Raw genomic sequence first — 12,424 nt, 5'->3', positions numbered from 1 at the left:
AAGAAAATTGCATGGAAACTTGAAAAATGTTGACTGAATTCTTTCTTCAAAATTATGACAGTGGAATTAGATTCCTAAAAGCAAGCTAGACAGCTCAGAGACTGACAATTCTGTCCCAACTCTATAAACATCACATTCTGAGCCAACAGTCTTTCTATTTTGGTAATGAAAAGAACAATAAATACAATAGTCAAAACGATGATGAAGATGATAAAGTAGATCAAAAGTTCATCGTTAGGGGGAACCCTGGGATTTCCTGACTAGGGCCGCAGGTGATGGGGTGGCCTGGTAGGACCAAAGAGACCACATGCAGTGAGCCAGTCTTTTCCCTTTTTCCAGCTTCTACTGTAGTCTCTTCTTTTATCTGTCAAGCTTGGGTTTTCTCCCAGATGTTAAAGCACTGAGTGTCATTTATTGTATTCAAATTGGTCTATGGGATCTGGCCTCAAGTTGGGGAGGAAACACACCTAGGATTTTACTGGGATCTAAGTTAGCCTTGAGTTTTACTGCATTTATTTGTTTGATGATTCTAATAAAGCTTGTCACAGAGATAATAATCGTCTTTTAGTTGATATATATGTTTTACCAGTATATCTCTTGGCCACTTATATACCTTTTTTTCTTCTGAAGATTACTGGGTCAGGTGGTGGCACACCTGGTTAAGCATACACATTTCAGTGTGCAAGGACTTGAGTTCAAGCCCCTGGTCCCGACCTGTAGGGGGAAAGCTTCAGGTGTGGTGAAGCAGAGCTGCAGGTGACTGTCTCTCTCTCCTCCTCTCTCTCTCCTCCTTCTCTTTCTCCTCCTCCTCCTCCTCCCCTCTCAATTTCTGTCTCTATACAATAATAAAAAGGTTTTTAAAATGTAAGAAAAAGAAAAAAGATTATCAAGGGGTGGCAATAATGCCGATGTTGTCAGAAGAGATTAGGAGATATATCTTAACTTCTTTTGTGTAGTTACTTGAGTAGATAAAATGATTGAGGGCTATGAGGTAGGGGTTAAGGGAGGAGCATATCTTTCTCCTCCTCCTCCCCTCTCAATTTCTGTCTCTATACAATAATAAAAAGGTTTTTAAAATGTAAGAAAAAGAAAAAAGATTATCAAGGAGTGGCAATAATGCCGATGTTGTCAGAAGAGATTAGGAGATATATCTTAACTTCTTTTGTGTAGTTACTTGAGTAGATAAAATGATTGAGGGCTATGAGGTAGGGGTTAAGGGAGGAGCATATCCAGGCTTAAGTAATAAATATTTGATTAGACAATTCATAGTGCCTTCTTTAGGCCATTCTGCTTGTTTCCTGGGTTTATTACATCTGAGTTTAGTCATAGAGGACTTGTATTATGAAGTGTCATTCTTACTCTAATTCACCAATGCTGACATTTTTGATAGCTCTCTGTGGAGAGCTCACCCCATTACCTCCACTGTCAACTGCAGCCTCTCTGCCCACAGTTTCATGCTGACACCACACTATTCATCTTCTGTCTTCACTGACCTCCAGTCCAGTCTGTTCTCAAGAACCAGCCTGTCCTCTGGTGTGTCCTCTCTGAAGCCACAGCCAGCCATGGGCAGAGCTATGGTCTCTTCCTCCTATGAATTTCTCCACCCTTTTCATGAGACTGAGAGACAGTAAGACATTCATGAGGTGCCATATAGATGAACAAACTCTGTGTTTCTGATCTTCCTTCCTTGACCCCATAAGTAATACTGTTTCGTGCCCACTTTTTCCCTTTCCAGATAACCAAGCTGAAAATAGATAGTAACCCTTTTGCCAAAGGATTCCGGGACTCTTCCAGGCTCACTGACATTGAGAGGTAATGAGAATTCTCTGTTTACTTTTGTTGTTGTGTTGTTGTTGTTGTTGTTCAGATAGGATAAATAGAAGAGCAAGTTTGCAAGAACAAACTCCTTTCAATGTCAAAGAAATAAAACCTTGCTGTAGATAGATTTCAGTTCTTTGCCCTTGATTATAGATATGTAACAGATTAAACTTTGACAGCTTCTGCAACTGAATCTATTCCGTGTTCAGTATTTGAGGGAAGTGGTGGCTCTGACTAGGACATTTATTCAGCTGTAAAAACTAGGATTTCATTCTTATAGAAAACTGGGTCCTCTTGATGATACTGAGGTCCCTGTCTTTAGTGACAACCCACAGGGAAATCTCATGTTGATAGCGTTTTTTGCCTCCCGAAGTGCAAGTAACTAATAAGGGTCATTAGAATTTGAAACAAGGGGATTTAATTTAATTAAGGACACATAATTTTATTCTTGCTGTGAATTGCTTATATTTAACAGAAGACATTTCACATCACGGGGCCTTTAAAAATATAAGTGACAATCATGTGCATGTAATCTCCACTTTTTCTGTTTAATTAAGAAGTGGTTAATGTGGTGTGAGATTGTCTAAGTGAATATAATAACTATATTGATATCCACAGTTTGTCTAGTATGATTATCAAAAAATTACATGATTGTCATTTTTGGCCTGATTATTTGTGTCTCAAATATATTATGCCACTTTCTGTCCCTATTCTTTTCATTTTTTTTTTTTTGAAATTCTGTTTTCAGCAAACTTTAGCTACACAAATAGTGTTATCAACTATAGTAACTCTGCTTTGTACTAGATCCCATTTTATGCTAGATGTTGCTCATCTTCTGTACGTAATTCTTCCTACGGCCTGAAGCCATTATTGACAGATAGAGGAACCCTTGCCACCACGCTTCTGGCTTGTCTCTAGACCTTTTTCTTTGTGGTTTCCCTGCCAACTGCTCCACTTTTCATTAATCATCACATGGTTAAATCTGGTCTCACCACTTCTGCTCAAACTGTCCTGGCAACCCAAATTAAGGGCCAGTTACACTACTTTGCAACAGCTGACTGGTCTTCCTAGTGCTTTTATAACCACAGAGTATGAGCAAGTCATTTTGATTTGGGGTCACAGATATAATGGCAACAGGAGAGGCAGGGACTGTGATATTTGAGTACTAAGAGAAAGGTTCATTAGTTTGGGAACATGACAAGCAGTTGAGTTCAGAGAGGGAAATTCGAGCTTATGTTTGAAAATTGCAAAATGCAAAAAGAAGCCAAGTGAACAGACAAGTCGTGAGACACAAGTGAGCAAAATTGTGGTGCCAGCACTGGTAACAAGTGCGACCACCCTTTACACAAAGGCTGCTGTCATTCGGCCATAACCTTTCGTAGGTCGGGTTTCCAGAGTACCAGTGACTCTGGTCTGATTCAGACAGGATTATAATCAGTGAGTGATTCCCTCAGTTTCAGTCAAGTGTAAGTTGGAAGTGAGGGCGGTATTCCACAGGCAGATGTTTTGTGTGTTACAATGTATGTCCTATTAGAGTGAGCAGCGTAGGTTGGGAAGTGGAAGTGATCTCTTTTGCTTCATCTTGAGTGGAGCTTGAAGGAATCATGTTCAGTGAGATAAGCTAAAAAGAGAATGATGCATGCCAGATGATCCTACTCATAGGTGGAACTTAACAAGACAGAAAGGAAAAACACAAAGTAAGACTTGAACTAGGTGTGGAATATTGGTCCAAAGCACTCTAGGGAAGGGAGGTACGCGTTTGAGGTCCTGGTGCATGAAGGTTGGAGAGGACCTGAATTGGGGGTGAGAGTATTTGGCAGACACCTATCTTGGGAAGATGAGAAATTATACCCATTTGTCAACAACTGTGCTGTGAACCATTAATTCTCAATAAAATATTTCTTAAAGTTTAGCATAGAATTCTAGCTCTCCCTTTATAGGCTGAGTGAGCCTAGGAAATCACCCAGCCATTGATTCTGTTTCTCATCTAGAAAATGGAGAGAAAAACACTGCTCTTTCCTAGTTTAATTATGAGACCCAAGAAAGAAGGCAGTTTTGAAAGCACTTTGTAGGTCTGATAGTGTAAGATAACTTTAAGTCTCTCCTCGTAGATGAGTGCACCTTTTACCCTAAGGGTAATTTTGACAGTCCTAGAGTAAAAGTAGATCCTTAGTTGCACATCTGGAACTGTGCTTTAAAATGACAGATTTGATGATGCATGCAACTACATTTCCCACTTATTAAATAAACATCCTGATGTGGGAAGATCACTCATAAGCCCATGAAGCTAAGCAGCTCTCAGTGGTCTGGGGGCCATGAGAGCAGCTGATGTGACTAGTTGAAAGTTTACAAGATGACCTAAGTAGTGTGAAATTGCCCAGGGTTTTGGATTACATTTCCAGGTATTTAAGTCTGATTTTTTCCTAAACAGCCTTCAGGGATGGGACAAATCAGATCAATTGATCTTTAGAGACCTAGAGAAATGAAATTAGTCTGGAGTCAGTTACTGCACTAAACCATCTAGTAATTGAATTTCTCCTTGTAACTGATTGAAAACAGCCCTATCTGTAACAATATAGGGAGCTTTTCTTTATAGGAGATCTGAGAGAAAAACACATCTTTTTATGACATGATGACAGAAATTGCACTTTTCTAACTTAATTGAATATGATGTTATAAATATGTGACCTTAATGGTTTCAAGTTTCCTGTTTCAGATTTACAACTACTGTGAGGGACCCCTAAAAGTAACAGAAATATCTACTAGAGTCAATGTTTTCCTTATGCCTCTAAACTCAGAATATTATGCCTTCTAGAATTGCACACTTCTGGAACACTTGAAAAGGCATTGCAATTTCCTTGTTCTCATGTTACTAGGTTTCATTCATATCCTTAAAGGTTTTACATGCTTAATGGGTCATCTTTCTGTTTAGTTAGCATTTCCTGAGTGACTTAATATTGATTTTAAAAATTATAAGACAACAGGGCTATAATCCCCTATCTTTACGACCACCAAAGTTCTGTGTTCCCATTCCCCCATTGGAAGCTGCATAGTTCTCCCAAGATCATAGATACGGGTTGTCTGTTATTTCTGTATCTAGCTGTGTTTATATATTTATGTAGTTTTGCCCATTTTTATTTTTTATTTTTGTTTTTATAAGTTTTTTAAATATTTATTTATTTCCTTCTTGTTGCCCTTTTTTTTTTTATTGTTGTTGCAGCTATTATTGTTGATGTCGTTGTTGCTGGATAGGACAGAGAGAAATGGAGAGAGGAGAGGAAAGACAGAGAGGGGGAGAGAAAGACAGACACCTGCAGACCTGCTTCACCGCCTGTGAAGCGACTCCCCTGCAGGTGGGGAACCAGGGGCTCAAACCGGGATCCTCACGCCGGGTCCTTGTACTTTGCGCCACGTGCGCTCAACCCGATACGCTACCTCTGGACTCCCTCGCCCATTTTTTCTATGGTCCTGCCTTCCCTTCCTTTCTAAGTCACGCCTACACCTCTTAATACTTCCAAATGTCCTTCTCTTTTTCTCTTCTCCTGTCTCAGGGTCCTGATGGAATTGGAAATTGGAATTCAGAGACCTTTAGTCATCTTTCCCTAACATTTCTCCCCCTTTGGGAGTATGGACCAGAATTCTCTATGAGGTGCAGAAAGTAGTGACCACATAGTGGGTTATCACAAAAGTCAGGACTTCTTTCCTGTGTTTTCCTATGCAAAAATGCACCATGACTTTTCCAACAACCCAATAATATTCTGTTACAACCATACACATTTATTTAGATATATACTATATTAGTTCACATAGGTTTCTTAATTTTTGTTATTATAAACAGTGGCAGGAGAAATATATGCCTTTACACATATTCATCATATGGAAAATAGTAAAATAATTAAAATAGGGAGTCAGGTGGTAGCGCAGTGGGTTAAGTGCACGTGATGCAAAGCACAAGGACCAGCATAAGGATCCCGGTTTGAGCCCCCGACTCCCCACCTGCAGGGAAGTTGCTTCACAAGCTGTGAAGCAAGTCTGTGGGTGTCTGTCTTTCTCTCCCCATCTCTGTCTTCCACTCCTCTCTCCATTTCTCTCTGTCTTAACAGCGATGACATCAATAACAACAACAAAACAGCAATGGCAACATAAGGGAGTAAATAAATAAATATTAAAAAATTAAAATGTTGAATCAAATGATATATATTTTTAATTATTAGAAATTTGGGAAAACCTAAATATTCAATAAAGGAAAAATAGTTCAGTAAATATTTAAGGTCACATAATGAAACTATATAAAATAATTGATCTGACGTATGTGTAACATAGTCTATTTTTAACTATTTCTAAGTGTACAAGTGAGTTGCATTAAGTATATTTCAGTGTTGTGCAGCCATTCTTATTGTCCACTTCCAGAATGTTTCCGTGATCCCAAACAGAAAGTCTGTACCTATAGCAAACACTGCGAGCCTCTGGCGGTGTATATTCTGCTCTCTTTCTTTGCTCTTGCCTGGTCTCAGTTTCTCATCTGATTGGAAACATGGTCATACTTTTAGGGCTTTTCATGTACATTGCCATGTTTACCTCAAAAAGACTGTCTATGTTATGACCAAGAGCATCCTTTCTTTCTACTCTTGTTGAATCTGATCATCATCTTTATATCTTTGCCAATTGGATGGGTGAAAGTTTTTATTTTATTTTTTAAATTTTTTATATTTATTGGCCCTTTTGTTGCCCGTGTTTGTTGTTGTTGTAGTTATTGTTTTTATGATGTCGTTGTTGTTGGATAGGACAGAGAGAAATGGAGAGAGGAAGGAAAGACAGAGAGGAGGAGAGAAAGACAGACACCTGCAGACCTGCTTCACCTCCTGTGAAGCGACTCTCCTGCAGGTGGGGAGCCGAGTTTGTATTTTCTTGTAAGACAGTTTGTACCTATGCTTCTTGCATTTTATTTTTTCATTTTCCATTGTAGTTATAAAAGTTACTTATGTGTTATTTATTTGCTACCAGGGTTATTACTGGGTTTTGGTACCAGCATAATTGCACAGCTCATTTATTTCTTGAAGAGAGAGCACTAGAGTATCACTGTGGTACATGGGATGCCAGGAATTGAACTCAAGGCCTCATGCTTTTGAGTCCAAGGCTTTATCCAATGTGCATCTTCCAGGTCTTCCACCCCCACCCACTCACTTATCTTTTTTCTTTGATAGGAGAGAAGAGAAAAGGGGAGGGAGAGGGAGGAGGAGAAGAAACAGAGGAGCACAGAGAAGGAAAGACACTTGTAGCACTTCTCCACTGTTGGTGAAGCATCCTCCCAACAAGGAGGAACTAGACCTGGAGCCCAGGACTTCACACTTGATCGTGTGTGCTTTATTGGGTGTGCCACTGCTAAGCTCCTTTTTAAAAAATGTATTTAGAGTATTAGTATTTTATTGTTGATATATGTTAGAATCATATAGCAAGTTTGAATAGCAACTTCCTTTTGTTTTGATAAATAGAAAATTTAATCACTAGGTATATTATGCTTTTCCATGATTTCCTATCTAAAAAAGGCATTTCCAACTCCAAAATTGTATCATTATATATTCAACTGTAGATTTCCTAGCACTTTAGAACTTTCAGTATTTTATTTAAATAATAACCCATTTTAAAAATATCATTTGTATTTATTCCTTTTTGTTGCCCTTGTTTTATTGTCATAGTTATTATTGTTGTTGTTATTGATGTTGTCGTTGTTGGATAGGACAAAGAGAGATGGAGAGAGGAGGGGAAGACAGAGAGGGGGAGAGAAAGACAGACACTTGCAGACCTGCTTCACTGCCTGTAAAGTGACCCCCCCTGCAGGTAGGGAGCCGGGGGCTCGAACTGGGGTCCTTATGCTGGTCCTTGTGCTTTTTCGTGTGCTTAACTCGCTGCACTACCCCTACTGTCCTTACTTATTTATAATTACCTCTATAATACATTCTAAATTCTTTTTTTTTTCATTTTTTATATTTATTTATTCCCTTTGTTGTTGTATTGTTGTAGTTATTATTGATGTTGTTGGCTAGGACAGAGAGAAATGGAGAAAGGAGGAAGACAGAGAGGGGGAGAGAAAGACAGACACCTGCAGACCTGCTTCACCGCCTGTGAAGCGACTCCCCTGCAGGTGGGGAGCCGGGGGCTCGAACCGGGATCCTTAAGCTGGTCCTTGTGCATTGCGCCGCGCTACCGCCCGACTCCCACATTCTAAATTCTTAACTGTAGTACTTCTTACATTCTTCTTATTGAATTCACCTTGTTTATTATTATTTTTTAATATATATTTATTGTTTTTTACTTGGGCATTGTTCAACTCTGCCTTACAGTGGTGCCAGGAACGGAAGCTTGGAGCTTTGGTGCCTCAGGCCATCACAGCCTTTTTGAATAACTATTATACTGTCTCTCCACTGTGCTCCCCCTGTTTCTTTCTCTTTTCTTTTTCCTCTTTTTTTTTTTGCCTCCTTTTTTTGGGGGGGTTATCACTGAGGCTCAGTCCCTGCACTGCGAATCCACTGCTCCTGGCGGCCTCTCAACCCCCACCCTCCACCTCCCCCCGTTGTTGTTGTTATTGGTATTGTTGATTAGGACAGAGAAAAATTGAGAGAGGAAGGGAAGACAGGGAGAGGGAGAGGGAGAGAAGCGACACCCCCTTGCAGATGGGGTGCCGGGGCTTGAACCGGGATTCTTGCGTGGATCCTTGAGCTTTGCACTTTGTGCACTTAACCTGGTGCGCCACCACCCAGCCTCCTCCCCCCTTGTTTCTTCTGATCTTGTCATTTCAGTAGGACAGAAAATTAAGTACATTGGCTTATTTCATCATACTGGTTTGGAATTCATACTGAGACTCTATAAAATGTATTAAATTCCCCGGCTTTGAATAAAACTTTCAGACACATGAAATTTGGGCACAGGCCCAGTGGAAGTCAAGCCTTTTTGCTCAGAACGTAAAGACACTCTACTAGTTTATAGGAGGAAGGAAACCTGGGTGGGGAGTGGGGGAGTAAATCTAATATGATGGGAATTTATAGGAATTTTATCTACGTCAAGACATGGGCAGTAAGTGTTTGGGGAAATTTACTAAAGTTCGGTTTATGGAAGCTTTCTCGACTTTGCATGATGACATATGGTGCTAGATCCTGTCAAAATTCTTGGTTACCTTGAAGAGCTTTGGGGAAGTAAGGTTTTAATTAGGAGTAGAGAAGGGCCTGTGGGGCCTATCTCCAATCAGGCAAACAGGACGGGCCAGGAGTTGACACACTGTTGACTGCCACCTGTTTGGTAACTACCACAAGTTAAGGAGGATCTCCACATTTTTAAATGGTTGAAAAAAATTACACAAACAGCACATTGCAACATGCAAAACTAATATGAAAATCAGTGATCTTATTCATAAACAAAATTAGCTTGGAGCACAATTAGTTTTTTTTTAATTTTTAAAAAATATTTATTTATTCCCTTTTGTTGCCCTTGTTGTTATGTAATAAAATTAAAAGAAATTAAAAAAAAAGAAGTTAACCAGTAGTGTAGATTTAAGCAAAGGAGATTATTATATATATTTTGTGTATAACATGACATATAATATATACATTTAAATACAATATGTGTGTGTCCCCTAGTTTGAGAGCTGAACTGGCTCTGAAAAGAAATAAATTCAACTCAGTTTAATAAATAGCAACATTGTTATGGCTCATAATAATTTGCTCATTCCCATAACCTTTTAGAAGTATAAATATATGCAAATGTTATGAAAACTCTTCCAAAGCGAATTATGTAATAAAACCAAAGCATCATCCCAATGAAGCATATAACAGCAACAAAAACAAAATCCTGCATGTTAAGCTCATTCACTATATTAAAAGTAACCTACTTCGTAGTGTTGTTTAAACACTGAAGTAGCAAATGACAAAAGCTAATAACAGTAGCCTTGCTATTGTTAGTATGTGTTGACTATAAACCATTGATTCCTCTAATAAAAATGTTAAGAATATATATATAAATAAGTTATTAGTATGCATTTTCCTTCCCTTTTTTTTTTTTGTGGTGCTGGGGATGCATATATGCATGATCTCATTACTTCCAGGTCTCTTTCTTTCTTTCTTTTTTTTTTTTTTTTTGCTAGAGAGGACAAAAGAGGGTGGGAAAGACATTACAGCACTGAAGCTTCATCCGGTGCCATGGCACCTTGCATGTGGTGTTGAGACGCAGCCTCAGGCTGTGCTCACGGAAAGGCACACGCCCTGCCCGGTGAGCTCTCTCTCCAGCCACGCGTTATTTCTTAAATACAGGTTAAGACTGAAGAAAAAAAATTATCTTACATACAATCAAGTGTGCCCTCGCATTTTATTTTGTTAAAATACTGCTGTCCATTTTGTTTTTTGTCTTTATTTATTAATGAGAAAAATAGGAGGAGAGAGAGAAGGAACCAGACATCACCCTGGTACATGTGCTGCTGGGGGTTGAACTCGGGACCTCCTGCTTGAGAGTCCAATGCTTTATCCAGTGTGCCATCTCCTGGACCACTGCCCTTGAATTTTATATTTAACTTCCAAAGGAAATACAAAGTTAACTTTCTTTTTTAAAATTTTATTTATTTTATTTTTGAGAGAGAGACTGAGACTAGAGCACTGCTCAGCTCTTGTTTATGGTGGTACAGAGGATTGAACCTGGGACTTTGGAGCCTCAGGCATGAGAGTCTGTTTGCACAACCACTATTCTATCTCCCCCACTCAACTTTCTTTTTTATATTTATATTTTATTTTATTTATTATTGGATAGAAACAGAGAGAAATTGAGAAGTGAGTTGGAGATAGAGAAGGAGAAAGAGAGAGAGAGACACCTGCATCCCAGCTTCACCACTTGTGAAGCTTTCCCCCTGCAGGTGGGGACCAGGGGATTGAGCCTGGGTCTTTGTGCAGTGCAGTGTATGCAGTTAACCAGGTGCACCACCACCTGGCCCCCAAAGTTAGCTTTCTAGGAAGTGATCATTTTTAGGCCATGGTAATAATTGGGAGTTATTTTCTCATTATTCCAGTGAGACAGCAAAGGACCCAAAGTGAGCAAGCAGTTTGTGTAGAATCATATACTAAGTTGATTTAGGGGTAGAGCTCAGGGTTCTTTGCAATTTATTAGAATTAGACTTTCATAATAGCTGTTTTAATTTTTATATATGTATTTATAGATTCACACGTCATTAGACCCATAATATTAGAGATTATTCAACCAAGCTCACCAACTATTGCAAACTTTTTTTTTTTTTTTTTTGTAACCTGATTTTTACAGAAGAAATCAAAGCATAGATACGATAAGGAATCTGAACACAGCGGTTCTTAGGAAAGGAAAAAAATATCAATAGTCAGTGACTAGGAATTAGCTTACCTGGGAGAGTGTGCTTCTTATCATGCCTAAAACCCTAGGCTTGAGCCCTGGCACCAGACAGCACCATGAACAGCATGGAGCTCAGTGAATGGTGGAGCAGTGTTGTGGTGTGTCTGTCTCTCCTACCACTTCTCTCTAAAACAGAGAATTAAAAACCTGTCCCTGGAGAGGCTGCTCAGCAGTGATATCATACATGCAAGGTCCTGGCACCACAATAAAAACAAAATAATATCCAGTGCAAGTAGATACTGTAAGAACTTTCATACTTGCATAAAAGCCGTTTTGCTTGGCAGGTCAAACTAAAGTCAGAATAAGAATAGCTTTAAACATTTTTTAAATTTTCTATAAATCATAATTGATTTGGTATTTTGTCCTGAATAAAATTTTCCCAGATCTATATTTAGGAGAGGAAGTTAAAATTCAAATTGGAAGATTTAAGTTGTATTTGTTTTTCTCTGTGATGATTATTATAGGATAGCTTCAATAAATATGATAAGATATAGCAACTGGAAGTCTCAATGTCATCTAAAATGATTATATAAACAGCTTAAGGAAGACATTCAGCAACAACAACAACAGAAGATATAATTTTGGTGGGTTTTTTTTTAGGCATTTATCAGACACATGTATATATACTAGTTACCAATACAGATTTTCTATATATATTTTTAATATTTTAAAATTATTATTTATTTTCTCTTTTGTTGCCCTTGTTTTTTTATTACTGTTATAGTTATTGTTGTTGATGTCGTTGCTGTTGGATAGGACAGAGAGAAATAGAGAGAGGAGGGGGAGAGAAAAATAGACACCTGCAGACCTGCTTCACTGCCTGTGAAACGACACACCTGCAGGTGGGGAGCCAGGGCTCGAACCAGGATCATTATGCCGGTCCTTGTGCCACGTGCGCTCAACCCGCTGCGCTACTGCCCGACTCCCCATCTGTATTTAAAACATTTTTTTGTTTATTTGATAGAAACAGCCAAAAGTTGAGAAAGAAAGAGGAGATAGGTAGATAGATAATAGAGTGAGAGAGAGCGGGAGAGAGAGAGAGGGAGGGAGAGAGAGAGAGAGAGACAGAGGCAGGTGCAGAGACACCTACAACACTGTTTCACCACTCAACAAAGCTTTCCCACTGCAGGTGGGGACTGGGGACTCAAACCTGTGTCCTTGTTGGTAAAACTTAACTAGAGTTTGTGCAACCCTGCCACATAACTTC

General features: G+C 39.0%; 1 protein-coding gene across 1 annotated transcript in view; it reads left to right on the top strand.

Annotated features, from left to right (window-relative positions):
• Positions 1–12,424, top strand: part of TBX20 (T-box transcription factor 20) — a 35,736-nt gene that overhangs the window by 17,944 nt on the left and 5,368 nt on the right. The window contains exon 6 of the mRNA XM_007523385.2: positions 1,736–1,812. Coding sequence (XP_007523447.1) covers positions 1,736–1,812 — 77 coding nt within the window. The remainder of the gene's footprint in view (positions 1–1,735; positions 1,813–12,424) is intronic.

This window comes from Erinaceus europaeus, chromosome 8, assembly GCF_950295315.1.
Source record: "Erinaceus europaeus chromosome 8, mEriEur2.1, whole genome shotgun sequence".
NCBI classification, from domain to species: domain Eukaryota; kingdom Metazoa; phylum Chordata; class Mammalia; order Eulipotyphla; family Erinaceidae; genus Erinaceus; species Erinaceus europaeus.
The sequence above is the reverse complement of the archived record's forward strand: the minus strand, read 5'-3'. Positions and strand labels throughout refer to the sequence as shown.